Source organism: Lagopus muta, chromosome 6, assembly GCF_023343835.1.
Source record: "Lagopus muta isolate bLagMut1 chromosome 6, bLagMut1 primary, whole genome shotgun sequence".
NCBI lineage: Eukaryota > Metazoa > Chordata > Aves > Galliformes > Phasianidae > Lagopus > Lagopus muta.
In genome coordinates this window covers 44191332-44206999 of record NC_064438.1, presented here as the reverse complement: position 1 = coordinate 44206999, position 15668 = coordinate 44191332, and the positions used below count along the sequence as shown (strand labels likewise).

Here is a 15668-nt window from a genome sequence, read left to right as displayed (position 1 = left end):
ATAATGTAATGCTGGTTTGCATTTGAAAATTTATCTACAGAGAAGAATGAATGGAAGTGAATAGCCTAACACAGTCATCTATTGGAATGTTGTGGTCCCTACTAGTCATTATGACTTTCTTTTTGTATTTAAAATACTCCTGGTTTTTGTAAAGCGTTCTGTCTGAAGAAATCTTTTTATTATCTCTTACCTTCCAAACCAGCTTTGCTCAACGTGAAACATACATTTGTGCTGCTATTTTGAGTATACAAATGAAAAGCACGTGGCCTTTGAAATGGTATTTTTTGAAAAAACCTTGTAGTGGTAGTGAACATAAAACTTCATTTTTTGCAAACGTGTTGTTTTATAGGTTCAAGGCAAAGACCCCTCTGTCGATATTACTCAGGACCTTGTGGATGAGTCTGAGGAAGAACGTTTTGATGATATGTCATCACCAGGTCTTGAATTGCCATCTTGTGAATTGAGTCGACTAGAAGAAATTGCGGAACTTGTGGCGTCTTCACTGCCTTCGCCGTTACGCCGTGAGAAACTTGCGCTAGCACTGGAAAATGAGGGCTATATTAAGAAGCTCTTAGAAATTTTTCATGTGTGCGAAGACTTGGAGAACATTGAAGGACTACACCACTTATATGAAATTATCAAGGGAATCTTCCTTTTGAACAGAACTGCACTTTTTGAAGTCATGTTTTCCGAGGAATGTATAATGGACGTAATTGGATGCCTAGAATACGATCCGTCGTTATCACAGTCACGGAAACACAGGGAATTTCTGACTAAAACAGCGAAATTTAAAGAGGTGATTCCTATATCTGATCCAGAGTTGAAGCAAAAAATACATCAGACGTACAGAGTACAGTATATTCAAGATATGGTCCTACCCACTCCCTCAGTTTTTGAGGAAAATATGCTATCAACACTTCATTCTTTCATCTTTTTTAATAAAGTGGAAATAGTTGGTATGTTACAGGTAAGTGTAAGAATCTCGCTGTCTCTTTATTTGCCCTCAGGCAGAGAAAGTTGTTAATATTTCCTGGAAATGCTGAGTTGCTTCAGTGAAACCTTCAGTTATTCTGAAAGTCATTTTGAAATGCTATGTAAAGAAAAGGCATGGAATTTGAGTACCAAGCTCTTAGATCTATGTTTTTAAATTGCAGATTTTGCACTGTGCTCTTTTTAACTGATGATTTAAATGGAGCAAACACATAGAATTCTCAGCAGACTTGCTTAGAATGAATAGTTCTGTTTGCATTTTGAAGGATTGGTTTTGTAATTTTTTCTTGTATTTTGGGACTTTCTTGGCACTACAGTTGATGGTTTTACCATGCCAAAAACAGGATGGAATTTCATGTGAATTTCATAAATGTAATCTCATGCCAATACATAACTGTTTCTAATTTTGAAATTAAGGAATTTAGTTGTTTGGAAAGCATAGTTCAGAACCTAATATTGCCATAGTGCTTGAATGTTTTCTTAGTTTGTCTTCTAAGTCCCTAAATAAGACTGCATGAAATTAGAAGTTTTCCGTGATGTGTTACTGCAAGTATGAAGAGATTATGTGTAACCAATGCTTTAGATTTCTTACCTACACATCTGAAGGTAATTCTGCACCAACACATGAAATTCCTCACCTGTCAGTAGGTGGTGCATCTTTCTACTGGGAGCTTCCTAGAATTTTCAAAAAACTCTGTAAATTATTGCAGCTCATGTATTTTGTTTGTACAGATTGATTATCATATTTCTCCTAATTTTTAAAGAACAAAAATTCTTTGTAGGGGCTTTCTGATCTGGAGCAATGGACAAAATGCCTGATGCTGCTAATTAAGTGAATCATTTTAATCGTCAGTTGAATCTCAGTGTGCACACTGTTTAATTTCCTGAAAAAATACAAGAAAAAAGTGAAGAATGCACTTGAAAGCTCATGTTGCAAATCAGTGTCAAAACTAGTTCCTCTGCCTTTCTGCCCACCACACTTAGTTATCAGAATGCTGATCTTGTTGAACCCAGTTGCATGAGCCTGAATCTGTTGTGTCCACCCAAGGAGTATTTGGTAGGCAGCCAGGTACGCAGGGCATGTACCCATGCCTGGCAGCTGAGGCACATGCCTTGTGGAAGGACTGTCGTTTGGTGGAATAGCCAGGCAGAGCACCTAGGGCATATTGACTATTGCTAGGCTTCTTTATATCTGTGTGTGTGCCCTTGATGAACAAAACCACAACGTTCACCTGTCTAAAACACTCAGAAAGCCTCTGTCATCTGATGGTGGCTGGTTTGTGAAAACATTCAAACCTGACATTGAAAATGCTGAAAAAGATGCCGTTAAGATGTTTCCACTTGAGAATCCAGTGTGACTAGTGTCTCTGTAATACCTTTACCTCCTTGCAAGGGTTGCTAAAAGTGAAGTGCTGAGGATGGTGCTTGTGGAGGAGGGTGGTTATTGTGGGTGTCTTCATGTCAGTGGCTGCTGCTGGCTTTGGAAATGTTGAAAAGGAAACGGGGAGCTAGAAAGGGGACCTGATGCTGTAAAATCAGAAAGGGCATGCTTACTGGGAAAAACTGAGGGTAACTTGATATAGTGACTGATTTTGAAACGTTGATTCTTAGTTTGAAACGTGGAGGGTAAGCTTGGATTAAAATACAGAGATTTAGCGTGATTGCAAAACTTGTCAGTTGCAGTTTATAGATGGAGTAGTGGTTCCGGTCTGATTTTGATTTGTTGTGTCACTGCAAATGTCTGAACCTTATCTTTTACTGTTATCTGAGAATGAGGTACATACCCTTTGGAGTAGAGCAGAAGAATTGGCATTGCACAACTTTAAAAGTAAGATAAATATTTCAAGTTGTTCAGGTGCTTTCTACAGGTTGTCGGAGCCTGAGTGGTACCAGACAAGGCGTAAAATACACCCATGGTATATTGTATTTCCTGGTCCTTCTGTAATACACCTCTTAAAACATTCAGAGGGATCTCTGTAGTATATAAATAAGAGTCTGTTTGACAGAAATGTTGCTGATAATTCTTGTTGTTGAGGGAATTAAAAGAGAATATCATAAATTACAGGAGCATTACATTTCTAAGAGATTAAAAGACTTGATTGATTTTTTTACATACTTGAGTGCAGCTGTAAGCCATGGTTTAAATCTGTTACCTGGCATTTATTTATTCATTTATTTATAGAGCAGCATGTTGAGTTGCATTTTTGTCTTTCTCCCCTTTCTCCATCTCCCACAGTCCCTGTATAGAAATGTATATTGGTCCTTGTCATTTCTTTATAAATAGCATAATAGATAAATGCTACTCTGAGATAAGAATTAAAAGACTGCTTTTATTCATTTAGCTTCTGTAACTAACTTTTAAGGTATTTCTTCTTTTAGTGTGTGGTTTAATGCGTGCGTCTGTAGCTGATAATATCACAATACTTCGATGAGGGCCTTAATTCATGAAAGATGTAAAGTTTTCTTTGTCTACTTTCTGGCCACTGGAGTTCCTGGCATTCGCAATTTTACATCTTGGGACATCCCACTGCTCACTAACCATATGTATGTACATAAAAACATGTTTATTTTGTAACTCATGATTATTTGAAGTGTTCCTGAAATGCATTGTGATGGTTTATTGGGAGACGCAGATGAGTCTCAGGTCCTTACTTAGTTGATGTGTCATACAAGCTTGGTGTGCTTCTGCTGTTAACTTTAGATTGGCTGTTCAGGACTGAGACTGTGACTGAGGAGTTGTCTTCAGTAAGTTTTATGTCTCAGATTAGAAGTAAACTCTTCTCCATGAGTAATTGTTAGCCTGTGCCTTGCTGCCACTCCTGTGTATGCGACTGGATTGCCTTGTGTTCTGTTCATTTCTCTGAAGGAAGGAGAAGGAAAACTATTACTTCTGCCATGAAAATATAAGCTCTGAAAGAGCCTCTTTTGCATCAGACTGTGTGGTAACTCAAGTATACTCAAGCATACCTTGGTAATGGAAAAGTGCCAAGAAATTTGAAAGAGGTGGTACAGGTTGTGCCCTGTGCTTTTTGACAGGCCAGTTGATTTTACTCAGAATTTATCAGTGTTCTACTTAAGGCATTTGATGTCCAAATAGGACTCCCCTGAAGGTCAGCTTTTCAACTATAATTCGTTAATTCTGTGAAGACACTTGCTTCCTTTTGCTTTCTGTGGTAAAAAACTTTTGCACATCCTGTGGCAAAACTAAGAACGGAATTGGTCACCTTTAGTACTTATGTTTACGAACTGTATTCCTCCTTCATTAAAGTTAGTTTTGCCATAATCGTTACAAAAACACCCTGGTGGACTTTTTGTAGAAGTAGAGATTAGTTTATTTGTGATGTGATGATCTTAATATCCATCATTTCAAGTAACTTTGTCAAGATGTCACTTGTTGGTCGTGATGATAAACCTGTGATAACAGCATTTCTGGTCTTCAGAATTAGCTGCTGTTGAGACCTACACAGTTACAGGTTTTATGATACAGAAGATATGAAACGTTTAACGTATATAACGTTTTTTTCCAATTGCAGCCCCTCCTAATATGTTCTCAGTTCTTGGGGCCCAGCCTCTTTTAGTCTAGATGTCTTAGCCGCCAAGGAGCTTTGCTGAAACATGGAGCTCACCAAGTGTTAAGAGTGGGGGTGGGACAGGTAAGTGGTGTTTCTTACTTTATATGACGCTCTTTTGCAGTTTTAAAAATACATACTAATGTTCATACTGGAGGTCACCAGTTCCTTTCCCTTTGTTTTATTAACTAGTTCTTAAAAAAAAAACAACAAAAACTTGCAAAACTGCGCCATAGAGTGAGCAAGCACTATTTCCTTCCATTCTCTCCCCCCTTTTCTCAATGGCGTGTTCTCTTTGCCAGCAAGATCCTGTGGTGTTTTTAATTTCCAGAATACAGACTGTTAGTGGTTATTCAGACTCTACGGTCTTTTATTTTTAGGAGACTGGGGAGTGTAAAGGGAAGATTCGATATCTATTAAAATAATTCATGTGCCTACCAGAACTGCAATCACATGACATTACTGGTAAATCAGCTTCTGTAATTACAGAAATGACATTACTGACAGTCCCACACCCCTTTCATTAACTAAAGGATTGAAAACATTTAGGTATATCTCTATGTTTTATTAGGTGTCTATGGTAATAAGCTGGCATATAATAATAGTGCTTTTACAGAGAGTTGCTTTCTCTCAGCAGAAGCCTGGGGATGTAAATGAATTGTCTGTGGGTGTTTGGGAGGAAGAGTGGTGTCAGTGCATGTCAGCAGTTTGGCCTAAATGTGTGAGGATGGGAACATCTCCTACAGGTCAGCTGTTTTACAGCAGTTATCTGCAACTTCTCAGGAATGACTCTGGAGATCCACTTCTCAGCAAAATTTTCTTGCAGTAAAGTGTAAAAGAATGCCACCTACTGTGGGAAATGACTTTAGGGAAGAAGTTTGCCTTTGGTGCATGCGAATGATTTCATCTTCATTGAAGAAAATGATTGTTGATCTGTGCAGAAACTCCAGAGATGGTTGGGTGGCTCCTGCATCCGTTTCAGCACGTTGTCTCAAGCAGAAATAGCCTATTGATAGAGAGTGAAGGCATGTGTGGGAAGACAGCATGAGATAAAGGAGATTGGAACATTTTAAACTGTGAAGTCTTCTGGTGTGGTTGCAGGAAGGGAGTGTGCATTGGAAACTGTTATTTTCAGTTTGCTGGTAGTATTTTATGAAACTTACACTTTCTAGGCTGAAATACTGAAAATGAATATGGAGATGGGAAATGGGATGGAAACTGCTCCTTTTTCAGCTTAGGTTTTGCTCAGTTTCTTGTATATTTGTATTGTTTTATGTTTTGAGAAAGGAGTGGTTTTTAATTTATGTGCAATCTCAGGCATGAAGTGTCTGATAGCTGAAAATTAACTGTACTTCATACTGTAATTTATAGTTAATGCTTTTTTAAGTGACCTTTGGGAGGAAAGTATTTCTTTGAAAGTTTATTCACAAATACCCATAGTGCTCTTTTGAGCATGTGTGATCTTCCTTCATCTGGGGGTTTTCTTCTTTTTGAAACACAGAAATGACTGACTGGATATATGACCTGGCTTAATTTGTCTTCATGAAGCATACAGAATCCTAGGAGCATCTGTTCAGATCCTGCAGAAGCAAAAGTGAATATTCTTAGTGTTTGGCATATGGATAGTTTAAGTGTTGCGTATGTAATAATTTGTGTACGTGGGGAAAAATACAGCTAGATTGTAATTACCATGCAGGCTATCTTTTGCAGCTTTAGTCTACTTGGAAAACACTGATGACTTCCACAGATTCTAATACATATCTTAACAGATTTGATATTTGTCTGCTAAGAGGCCAGATACTGCAAAGATAAATGCTTTTGCTCTGTGTTTACTTCACAGATATATTTTATGAAGGATTTTTCAGAGTTGGAAAAAATGAAAATGAGAAAAAATACACACTTGTGTAATTCTAGCATTTGGGGTTGGTTCTTTGTAACTTCTAAAATATGAACTCTGCTTTCATATTGTGCTGTTCCTTAGGTTGTGTTGGATCACTCACAAGTGTAACGTTAGATACGTTATTCTCATCAGAAATCTTACAGCTTGAGAATCACGTGTTTTGAATGTCCCTTGTGTTCACAAGTCTTCTAAAAATGTGAGGGATTTTTTCCCCATCAGTAAGGATGTGTCTGCCATTCATTAAGCATCTGACATGAGGCTGCATCTAAATGCATTTCAGGGCTAGGACATTACCACCAAGTTCGTAACGGGTTGTTTTTGGTTTTCTTGGAGTACCCACCACTTACTGCGTGTTGGCCATGTAAGGGTGGGACATCTGGTCACTCAGTTCCATCTTCATTCCAATGAATTTAATGAGATAAGAGTTGCACTGAGACCCTTGGAGTTTAAATGGTGTTCATTTAAAAACACAATGTATTTAATGGATTTTGGGAGGGAGAAAGATAACAGTATGGGAAAAGTTGAGGGAACTGGGCTTGTTTAGCTTGGAGAAGGCTCCAGGGAGTCCTCATTGTGGCCTTCCAGTACTTGAAGGGAACATATGAACAGGATGGGGAACAGCTGTTTACAAGGGTGAATAGCAGTAGGACAAGGGGGAATGGTCTTAAGCTGAGACAGGAGAGGTTTAGGGTAGGTGTTAGGAGGAAGTTTTCCACACAGAGTGTGAAACCTGGAACAGGTTGCCCAAGGAGGTTGTGGACGCCCCATTCATTCAAGGCCTGGCTGGATGTGGCTCTGGGCAGTCTGGTCTGGTGGTTGGTGACCCTGCACATAGTAGGGGGATTGAATCTAGGTGATCATTGTGGTCCTTTTCAACCCAGGCGTTCCGTGATTCTATGAAATGTTCCGTTACTATGTTTAAAATGGAGTTGGAAAAGCCAGTGTGATTGTATATTTGTGGAGAGTTGAAAAAGGATTGCATATTGAACTTCTGCAAATTGTTCCCAAAACACCGTGTCAGCAGTGAAGGCTTTCTCAATTCCCAGTGATCAGAAGTGCCCTGTGCAAGTCGCAGCTGCTTGCAAGGCCGGGCACAGGGTGTGAGGGCTGCCTCCCGCTGCAGGTGGCCATGGCACAAGGTGGGAGGTGAGACTCAGAACTGTGCTGGGGCTTCAGCCTGGTTCCATTTGCTGGGATTGGTGAATGTGTCATGGATCACTTCCTCCTTTTACATTCTGCCTCAAAAGGAGTCATTTGATACTTAGATAATACTCTGTACTTTCTTTTTTTTTTCTGTAGAAGCATGCTCATCATGGCTCTGATGTATCTAAATGCCAAATTCCCCCTCCCAGTGGTTGTTCTGAGATATTTTTGTGATATTGAGTGTACTTCCAGGTTTTGTGGAAGAGGAGAAGGTTTTCTTTCACAGTAAGAATGGAAATGGGGATTCCACTGTCTACCTGGGCATAAGCAAGCATCTTGTTGATACTTTTGATAAATGAGATTGGTTTCACATCACCTCAAAATAGAAGTGTTTTTAAATGTACTGCTAATCGTGGAGAACTTGCATGTTCCTTGAAAGAAATGGTTGTATGCCCTGTTTTTTGTTATTTTTTGATTTGTGTAAATAACTAATGCCTCTACTGTAAGCTAATTAAGTTAACTGTAATGTCTAATTAGTTAAATATTAGAATAGAATATTTCTGAAACCATGTGATGACTGGAGAGCAGGTAGATCAACAGCTTTTCATAGCAGCTTAAATTCTTTCTTGGAATCAGTCATTCTGAACGCGTGTGAGTGTTGAAATCTGAAAGTCAGACTTTAGATTTCCCATGCTTGATCTTTCAGTGAATTTCAAAAAACTTCAAGTGAGGTCTGCCTTTCTCATCTCTTTTTGTTTGGTCTTTGAAGCAGTCTCAGCAATGGCACCTGAAATTATGTTCTGAAGTCATTATTTTTTTATTGTCACTGTACTGCTGGGTTACATTAGAAGAAAAGCACAGCATCAAAGCAAGATAAAACACATGGCATTTCCTAAATTTAGGTTTTGTCAGAGTGTGATGAAATGCCCTGTAGGGTAGTAGCTCATGCCAGCCTGTTTTGGATTTATACGGTACAATGTGGAGAGCCTGGGTTGATTTGTGAAGGCACTATAGCTGCACTAGCATGGCACGCTCTTGGAAATGAAGCACTTCCGTGATTCTGAATTTTATTCAGAAGGCAACTTTCTAGGGCTGTGGTTTGGGGATGAACAGAACAGCATGTAGTGTTACTGACTTCATAAGAAGCAGCTTAGCATTCTGACAGCTTTATGAAAAATTTCTGGTTCTCATGCAAAGGTATCTATTGCAAGCAAGTGCTCTGTTACTGCATAAGATTAGAGAACGGATATGGGAAGGCTAATTTCTGCTTTATTAATCTCCTAGTTATTAGGATTGTAAAGCTGATGGGGAGTTAAGTGCTACTATTTCTTCCAGTCAATACAAGTCTTTAACATGCTTGCTGCTGTTAAATCAACTGCATGAAAATTAACTGAATTGACTGGATTTTCATTGCTGCCAACCAGAACGCCCGGTGAATAGTGTGTGTAATTGGAGCAGTTATTTTGATTTGGTTTTCAGTATTTAGCCTTTTTGTAACAGTGGGGAGACAGTCTCACCTCATTCCTGATGTGAAGAACCTTCATCACATCTTTGGTTTAGTTTTGCTGCAGAAATCTCTAACATTCCAAAGTGATATGTGTGTAAGGCTGGGTATGGGATTGTGCATATCAAATACAAGAACATTTGAAGTGAAGGTATTGTGCGGTTTGGGGGAAAGGATATTGGCCAAGGGAGAGGGTAGAGAGTCATAGACAAAATGGTGATGTCAGTAGAAGACAAAAAGAAGACAGCTGAAAGGTAATGTAAGGTATATTGTAACTGAGAGTGAAACTGATGGTAGCGGTTGTGAAAACAGAAAGACAAATATATTAATTTGTTTGGAAAATGAATTAGAAAGCTTGCTGGTATGATTAAATGCAGTATACAACTGTGTGTTCTCTTTTAACTGCAGGAGGCATGGTTTAGAAGAAATTTATATTACACTTGGATGGCTTTTGATATTGTCAAATAAATGGTATTGTTTTGCATTTGTAGGAAGATGAAAAATTTCTGACAGACTTGTTTGCACAACTAACAGATGAAGCCACAGATGAGGAGAAAAGACAGGAATTGGTAAGAAATCCCTAAAATGTACATGAAACAGACAGCTACTGCAAAGTGTTAAACCCACCTGTTTTGTTGAATTACTGACTAGTGTGGTGCTGCTGTGTTTCAGGTAAATTTTCTGAAAGAGTTTTGTGCATTCTCTCAAACACTGCAACCCCAAAACAGAGATGCATTTTTCAAAACCTTATCAAATATGGGCATACTGCCGGCACTAGAAGTCATACTGGTAAGTCAGCTCAGTTTTCTTTGTGGTAACAACTTCTTCTATCTCCAGAGTTGTTTTTTAAACAAGTATGACAAATTCTAGTCATGTGGTTTTCTGAAGCATTTGCTTCATTTATCTTGTCTCAGCTTGAAGTTCAGCACCTTGTAATTATTGTTTAAAACTTTTAAACCAGTTACGATATGACATTGGTAAGTGCCCTAAGCATTCTTATATTTTTGTATTTTTTTTCCATTCACATTCTCATCTTCATGTGCTCCTTGGTGTATAAGTAAGTAAGAAAGTAGGGAAGTAGACCAAAGAACAACGAAACCGTAAAATGTATTGACCCAGTAGCTATCAAATATACAAGAAAAAGATTAGAGTCGATTCAGTTTTAGCATACAGTTTTAATAATAGTTAGGTATGTCTTCTTGTGAATAACAAGTAAAAGCTATATGGTTTCTGATTTTCATTCTTTTGAAACCTTTATTTTAAGGAAAAAATGATTATATCTGATCTTCCAGGGTATGGATGATGCACAAGTACGAAGTGCAGCCACAGATATATTCTCATATTTAGTTGAATACAACCCATCCATGGTACGAGAGTTTGTCATGCAGGAAGCTCAGCAGAATGATGATGTAAGTAGAGGGTCGCCGTAAATGCATGCTTCTGTTTTTTATTGAGGTTTACATTTCCTGGAGATCCTTGGTAACTGGTTAAAACAGAAATGTTTCGGGACATTTTTGTACAGAGGTTTGTTTATGTTTCCTGGAGATCCTTGGTGACTGATTAATACAAAATGCTAGTGTACAGCTAGTAGTGAAAAGGATAGTTCAAACTGGTTTTCAGTGGAGAAGAATGTTATTCTGCCTTTCCACAGAGGAGATTGTGAATGTTTTTTTAAATCCACCAAAAGCGTAGCAGAGGGCAGCCTGCTACTCATGCTGTTCCTTCTGTACTGGAAGAGAAAAAATGGAGTAGCTGGGACCTTAACTGCTGAAGTGCAGCCAAGATGGCAGAAATATGGTGTTGGTTTCAGCCACTTGTGTTGGATGATTGTCCTCTCTTGTGAGGGACAGCAGAGACTGAACAACTTTAGCGTAGAGTTTGATAAATATAAATATTGTTTTCTGTTCTTACATGTTGTTCTGGTTTTCTGCGAGTACACAAAGGGATTATTTTGAGGTGAAAATTATTTCATCAAGTTTCATAGCACAGCAAAATTTAGAGTTGTACGTTTGTGGGAATGGAACACTAGTATGTATTAAGATTTAAACTTGTGAACTCTGAAAACACTTCCAAACATCAGTTGAATTTTCAGATTGTTATCTTTCCTACTTTGTTATTTCTGGAGCTTCCCTTCAGAGTGAATTCTAAAGATTCTTAACTTCAGAATCATTTTTAGTTGCTTTGAAAGATTCTTTATGCTTGCCTTCTTGCTATGGAGCAACCACCCAAAATGTGTCACTGGAATACAGAGTTAACTTATTTCTCCTAGGGTTTTTCTTTTTGGTGGGGAGAAGCATTAGAACTGGTTTTTAGATTTGTTTTTGTTTCTTTCTTTTTCTTGTTAGGATATACTACTCATTAACCTCATAATAGAACACATGATTTGTGACACAGATCCAGAACTTGGAGGTGCAGTGCTACTAATGGGTTTGCTTCGTACCTTAGTTGATCCAGAAAATATGCTTGCCACTGCCAATGTAAGTAAATACCTTCAAATAAAATTGCAGTTGGATGCTGGTTGTATGTTACATATGTAATTTTTTATTTTATTTTATTTTAATCCTGTAGAAAACAGAAAAGACAGAGTTCTTGGGTTTCTTCTACAAGCACTGTATGCATGTTCTGACAGCCCCCTTATTGGCCAATACTACAGAGGACAAGCCTAGCAAAGGTAATGTTGCCCTGGATGTTGGGTACATCAAGGGCTGTTGAATTTAGACAGATGCTTGATGTTTAGAACAGAGTAAATGTCAAAGGAGATATTTTGTCTTATAAGAGTACCTGAGACAATGATATATCATTTAAAATATAATATTTGCACATTAACTATTTGCAAGTATAAAATTCAGCAAAGAATCCTGTTTAATAAGTGAACTGCACTTGCTTAAACTTCAGCAAAATATTTAAACATTTGTATTATTTTGAGTGACTCATGAGACTGTTCTGTGACATAGACTTGAAAAGGTGTCAGTGTTTTTTTGAAGTCAGAGATTACCAGAGAGGGTCCAAAAGTGCTGCAGAACATTTGTGCCACAATGCTTTGCAGAAAGTAAGGATGTTGGTTCTACATCATAGTAAGACAATCATGAGAGTAATAAAGTGACTGTTCTTGCTGGCTGCTAGCAGCAGTAATGTTTTTTTAATATTAAAGCACATCCAAAATGAATGTGAAATGATGTACTTAAATTAAAAAGACATGTTCTCTGAACTTCTGAATTAACTGTATAAATTTCCAAGGAATTAGTTCAATTGATCTCCTGGATCTTAGCTTGCCTCCAGGTGGTTTTGAAGTGAGATTTTTTTACTACTTAAAATGCTCGTGTTCTACAGTGGTCAGTAATCTAGTGATATTCCTAAAAAGTAGTACTGCCTGTTAAAACAATTGAATCTGATGTGTTTAATTTATTGTTTCTGTCTATTTAAAAAGAGAATGTGAGTTACTTTTTTAATACACTGTTGTGACTGTGTCCTAGAAATGTTAAAAGAGGCTCTTTTTCTTCCATGCTACTTTTAAGAGGGTTTCCTGCCAGAGCTGTACAAAATATCCAGTCCATTACAGGCTAGTTCAATTTCTATTTTAAAGGCTAAATATACCTTCCATCATATTCCCTAAGGCATCTGTGGGAAAATATAGGAACTTGTATGTGTTTACCAGACTGTGTTGGATATTTGAAGTAAACTTCTGAAGGTAACATCCTAGTTAATTGGTTTTGTTTTGGTTTTGTTGTAGATGATTTTCAGACAGCCCAACTCTTGGCATTAATACTGGAATTGCTAACTTTTTGCGTAGAACATCATACTTACCACATAAAGAACTACATCATCAACAAAGATATCCTGCGAAGGGTGCTTGTTCTCATGGCCTCAAAGCATGCTTTCTTGGCTTTGTGTAAGTTCAAATACTGAAGAATGAACTAGTATTTTGTGAATGAGACTTGCTGTGAATCTTCATTCTTCTGGAAGAAAGCTTTTCACAGATGAGACAGTTTGTTACTGAACATACAAATTCTGCTGTTTTCCTCTGTGTTTCTTACACAGATTTACAGATATCAGAATTAGTAAATAATTTTGCATTTATAGAGGTCTTTCCTAAAAAGCACAGTGATTTTGCTAAATCTCAATGTAGAGATGATCTGAAATCATTATCAAAATCCAAGTATCCTAAGAGAGCTGATGAGTTTTGATGGATTTTCAGTAGAAGTAAGCAGAGGTACTTAGTTAAAGATACAGTTACATGTCTGCTTTAAACACTGTGTTCAGTACTGCTCTTCACATGCTAGTAGATTCCCGACTGTGTTCAGCATAGTAATAGCAAAGTTGTGTGTAAGAAAGAGATTTTCCAAGATTAATTTATTCAATTTCAGTGTGTAACAGAATCACCTGAGCCCTTCAAATCAAACTTTGAGGAGTAGCTCCAAATTTTTGATTTGAAGCCTTTCAATAATTTAGATTCAGCTACATGTGGTTGCTAATCAGAATGCGTACTGCCTTATAGCAGGATGATACTTTTACTTGTATTTATGCATGGGTATTCAGGTTCTTGTCCATGCTTTAGAATTTCAGCAGCTTTACAATGAATATCAATTAAGTCTGTGCTTTATTATTTGTGACAATGCCAATCTTAAAATTAGATAGTTTGTGTCTTAATTGAACAGGACTTACTTAAATGCAATCAAACTTACATCTGAATAATAGCCAGGATAAGCAGATTTCCCGCATCTTTTATTTTCACTGAGAAAACATTTTACCTTTACTGTAAGACACTCCAAAAATGAAATCCATACCTCTGTGTTAGTAGTGACATAGTTAAACAGTACTATATTATTTCTTCAATGAACAGGGGTGGTTTGTCCTGCAGAATCACAGTGGAGGATTTCTTTATGATAAAACAGACAAGAGATGTTCAGCAGTATGGTCAAGACTAAGCAGAGAATATCTGAATGTGTTTCCTGGTCCTCAGAATATAAACAATATTATATTCCTGTTAATATTATAACTTTCCTCTTAATGTTATAACATTCCTGTTATAAATGTTGACATTGCAAATTTCCCTAACTGTTACTAAGTATTTTCTAGATATATACTTTTTTCTTTTAACTGCATTACTGTTTAAAGCATAGCTTTTAATAATAACATTTCCATCTCAGGTGCCCTTCGTTTCAAGAGAAAAATAATTGGACTAAAGGATGAATTCTACAACCGCTACATAATGAAAAGTTTTTTGTTTGAACCTGTGGTCAAAGCATTTCTGAATAATGGTTCCCGCTACAATTTGATGAACTCTGCCATAATAGAGATGTTTGAGTTCATCAGAGTGGTGAGTGCTGGAGATAATTACTGTTTGCTTCACCTTCTAGCTCAAGCAGACTTTTTGTTTGTGCCATATATTATGCTGTCACGCTATGGTGTGATATGCCCACATGACAACTGAATGACAACTAAATGAGCTGTCCTTAGTGTTTTCAGTGTTAATGTATTTATTCTTTCTTATGTTCAGATGGTATGATGATGTGAAAATTAAATTCACTTGGTACTCAGTGTATTTACAGAATCATAGAATGGCTGAGGTTGGAAGGGACATTCTAGTTCCAACCTCTGTCATGGACAGGATTGCCACCCACCAGATCAGGACCCCATCCAACCTGGCCTTAAATGCCTCCTTTGCCAACGCCCCACCACCCTCTTGAGTAAAGAAAGCACAGCGTTCAATTAGAATAGCAAACTAAGCAGGTTTTTTCTGTAGAGGAGCTGGACTGGTGTGGTCACAAAGGAAAAGCCTGATGCTTGTTTCTCATGAAAAGTATCTTGTTCTCGTCGTAAATAAATACACAAACGTTTGTTTTTGCCTGAGTTATTTAATTGCGGAAAGGAACAGTATGAGAGCTAAATATTGTAAGCATGTGTGTTTGTGTGTTTGTTTTTTGAATTTAGTCATTACAACAGATAATAGTTCATCTGTCAGTGTACAGAGCTGGTTTTGGAATCATTTTCTATGGAGTTTTAGTACTGTTCATGTATTTTGAAGCACATATTCTTAGAAGATTACTACTCTTACACCTAACTGTATCTTTGAAGCTCTAAATTATTAACCATATCTATAGTATAGTTTTTGCATAAGGTCATTTTTGCACAAGATATTAATTATGTTTTCTATTGTATATTTAAAAAATAATATCTCCATTGCTTTTTATATTACATTAAGAAATAAATTCACTTGAAGCAAAATAAGTCACTTTATCTTTATTCCATTCTATAGGAAGATATAAAATCTTTAACGGCACACGTGATTGAAAATTATTGGAAAGCGCTGGAAGATGTAGATTATGTGCAGACATTCAAAGGACTGAAACTACGATTTGAGCAGCAAAGGGAAAGACAAGATAATCCAAAACTTGATAGGTAACGGGCTCGAAATTATTTTACTATAAATTCTGCTTTGGGAATAATGATGGATTTTTCTGATAGCAGAAAGAGTAAATAATTTCAACTTGATTGTATCTCGTCTGTTGTTGAATTCAGTTGATTAGTAGAGTGATTTCCAGACATATTGCTTCAAACTCTT

General features: G+C 37.2%; 1 protein-coding gene across 1 annotated transcript in view; it reads left to right on the top strand.

Annotated features, from left to right (window-relative positions):
• Positions 1-15668, top strand: part of PPP4R3A (protein phosphatase 4 regulatory subunit 3A) — a 39169-nt gene that overhangs the window by 17848 nt on the left and 5653 nt on the right. The window contains exons 4-12 of the mRNA XM_048948802.1: positions 350-967; positions 9598-9675; positions 9779-9895; positions 10399-10515; positions 11452-11583; positions 11675-11777; positions 12837-12995; positions 14254-14423; positions 15363-15505. Of these exons, the coding sequence (XP_048804759.1) occupies positions 350-967; positions 9598-9675; positions 9779-9895; positions 10399-10515; positions 11452-11583; positions 11675-11777; positions 12837-12995; positions 14254-14423; positions 15363-15505 (1637 nt within the window). The remainder of the gene's footprint in view (positions 1-349; positions 968-9597; positions 9676-9778; positions 9896-10398; positions 10516-11451; positions 11584-11674; positions 11778-12836; positions 12996-14253; positions 14424-15362; positions 15506-15668) is intronic.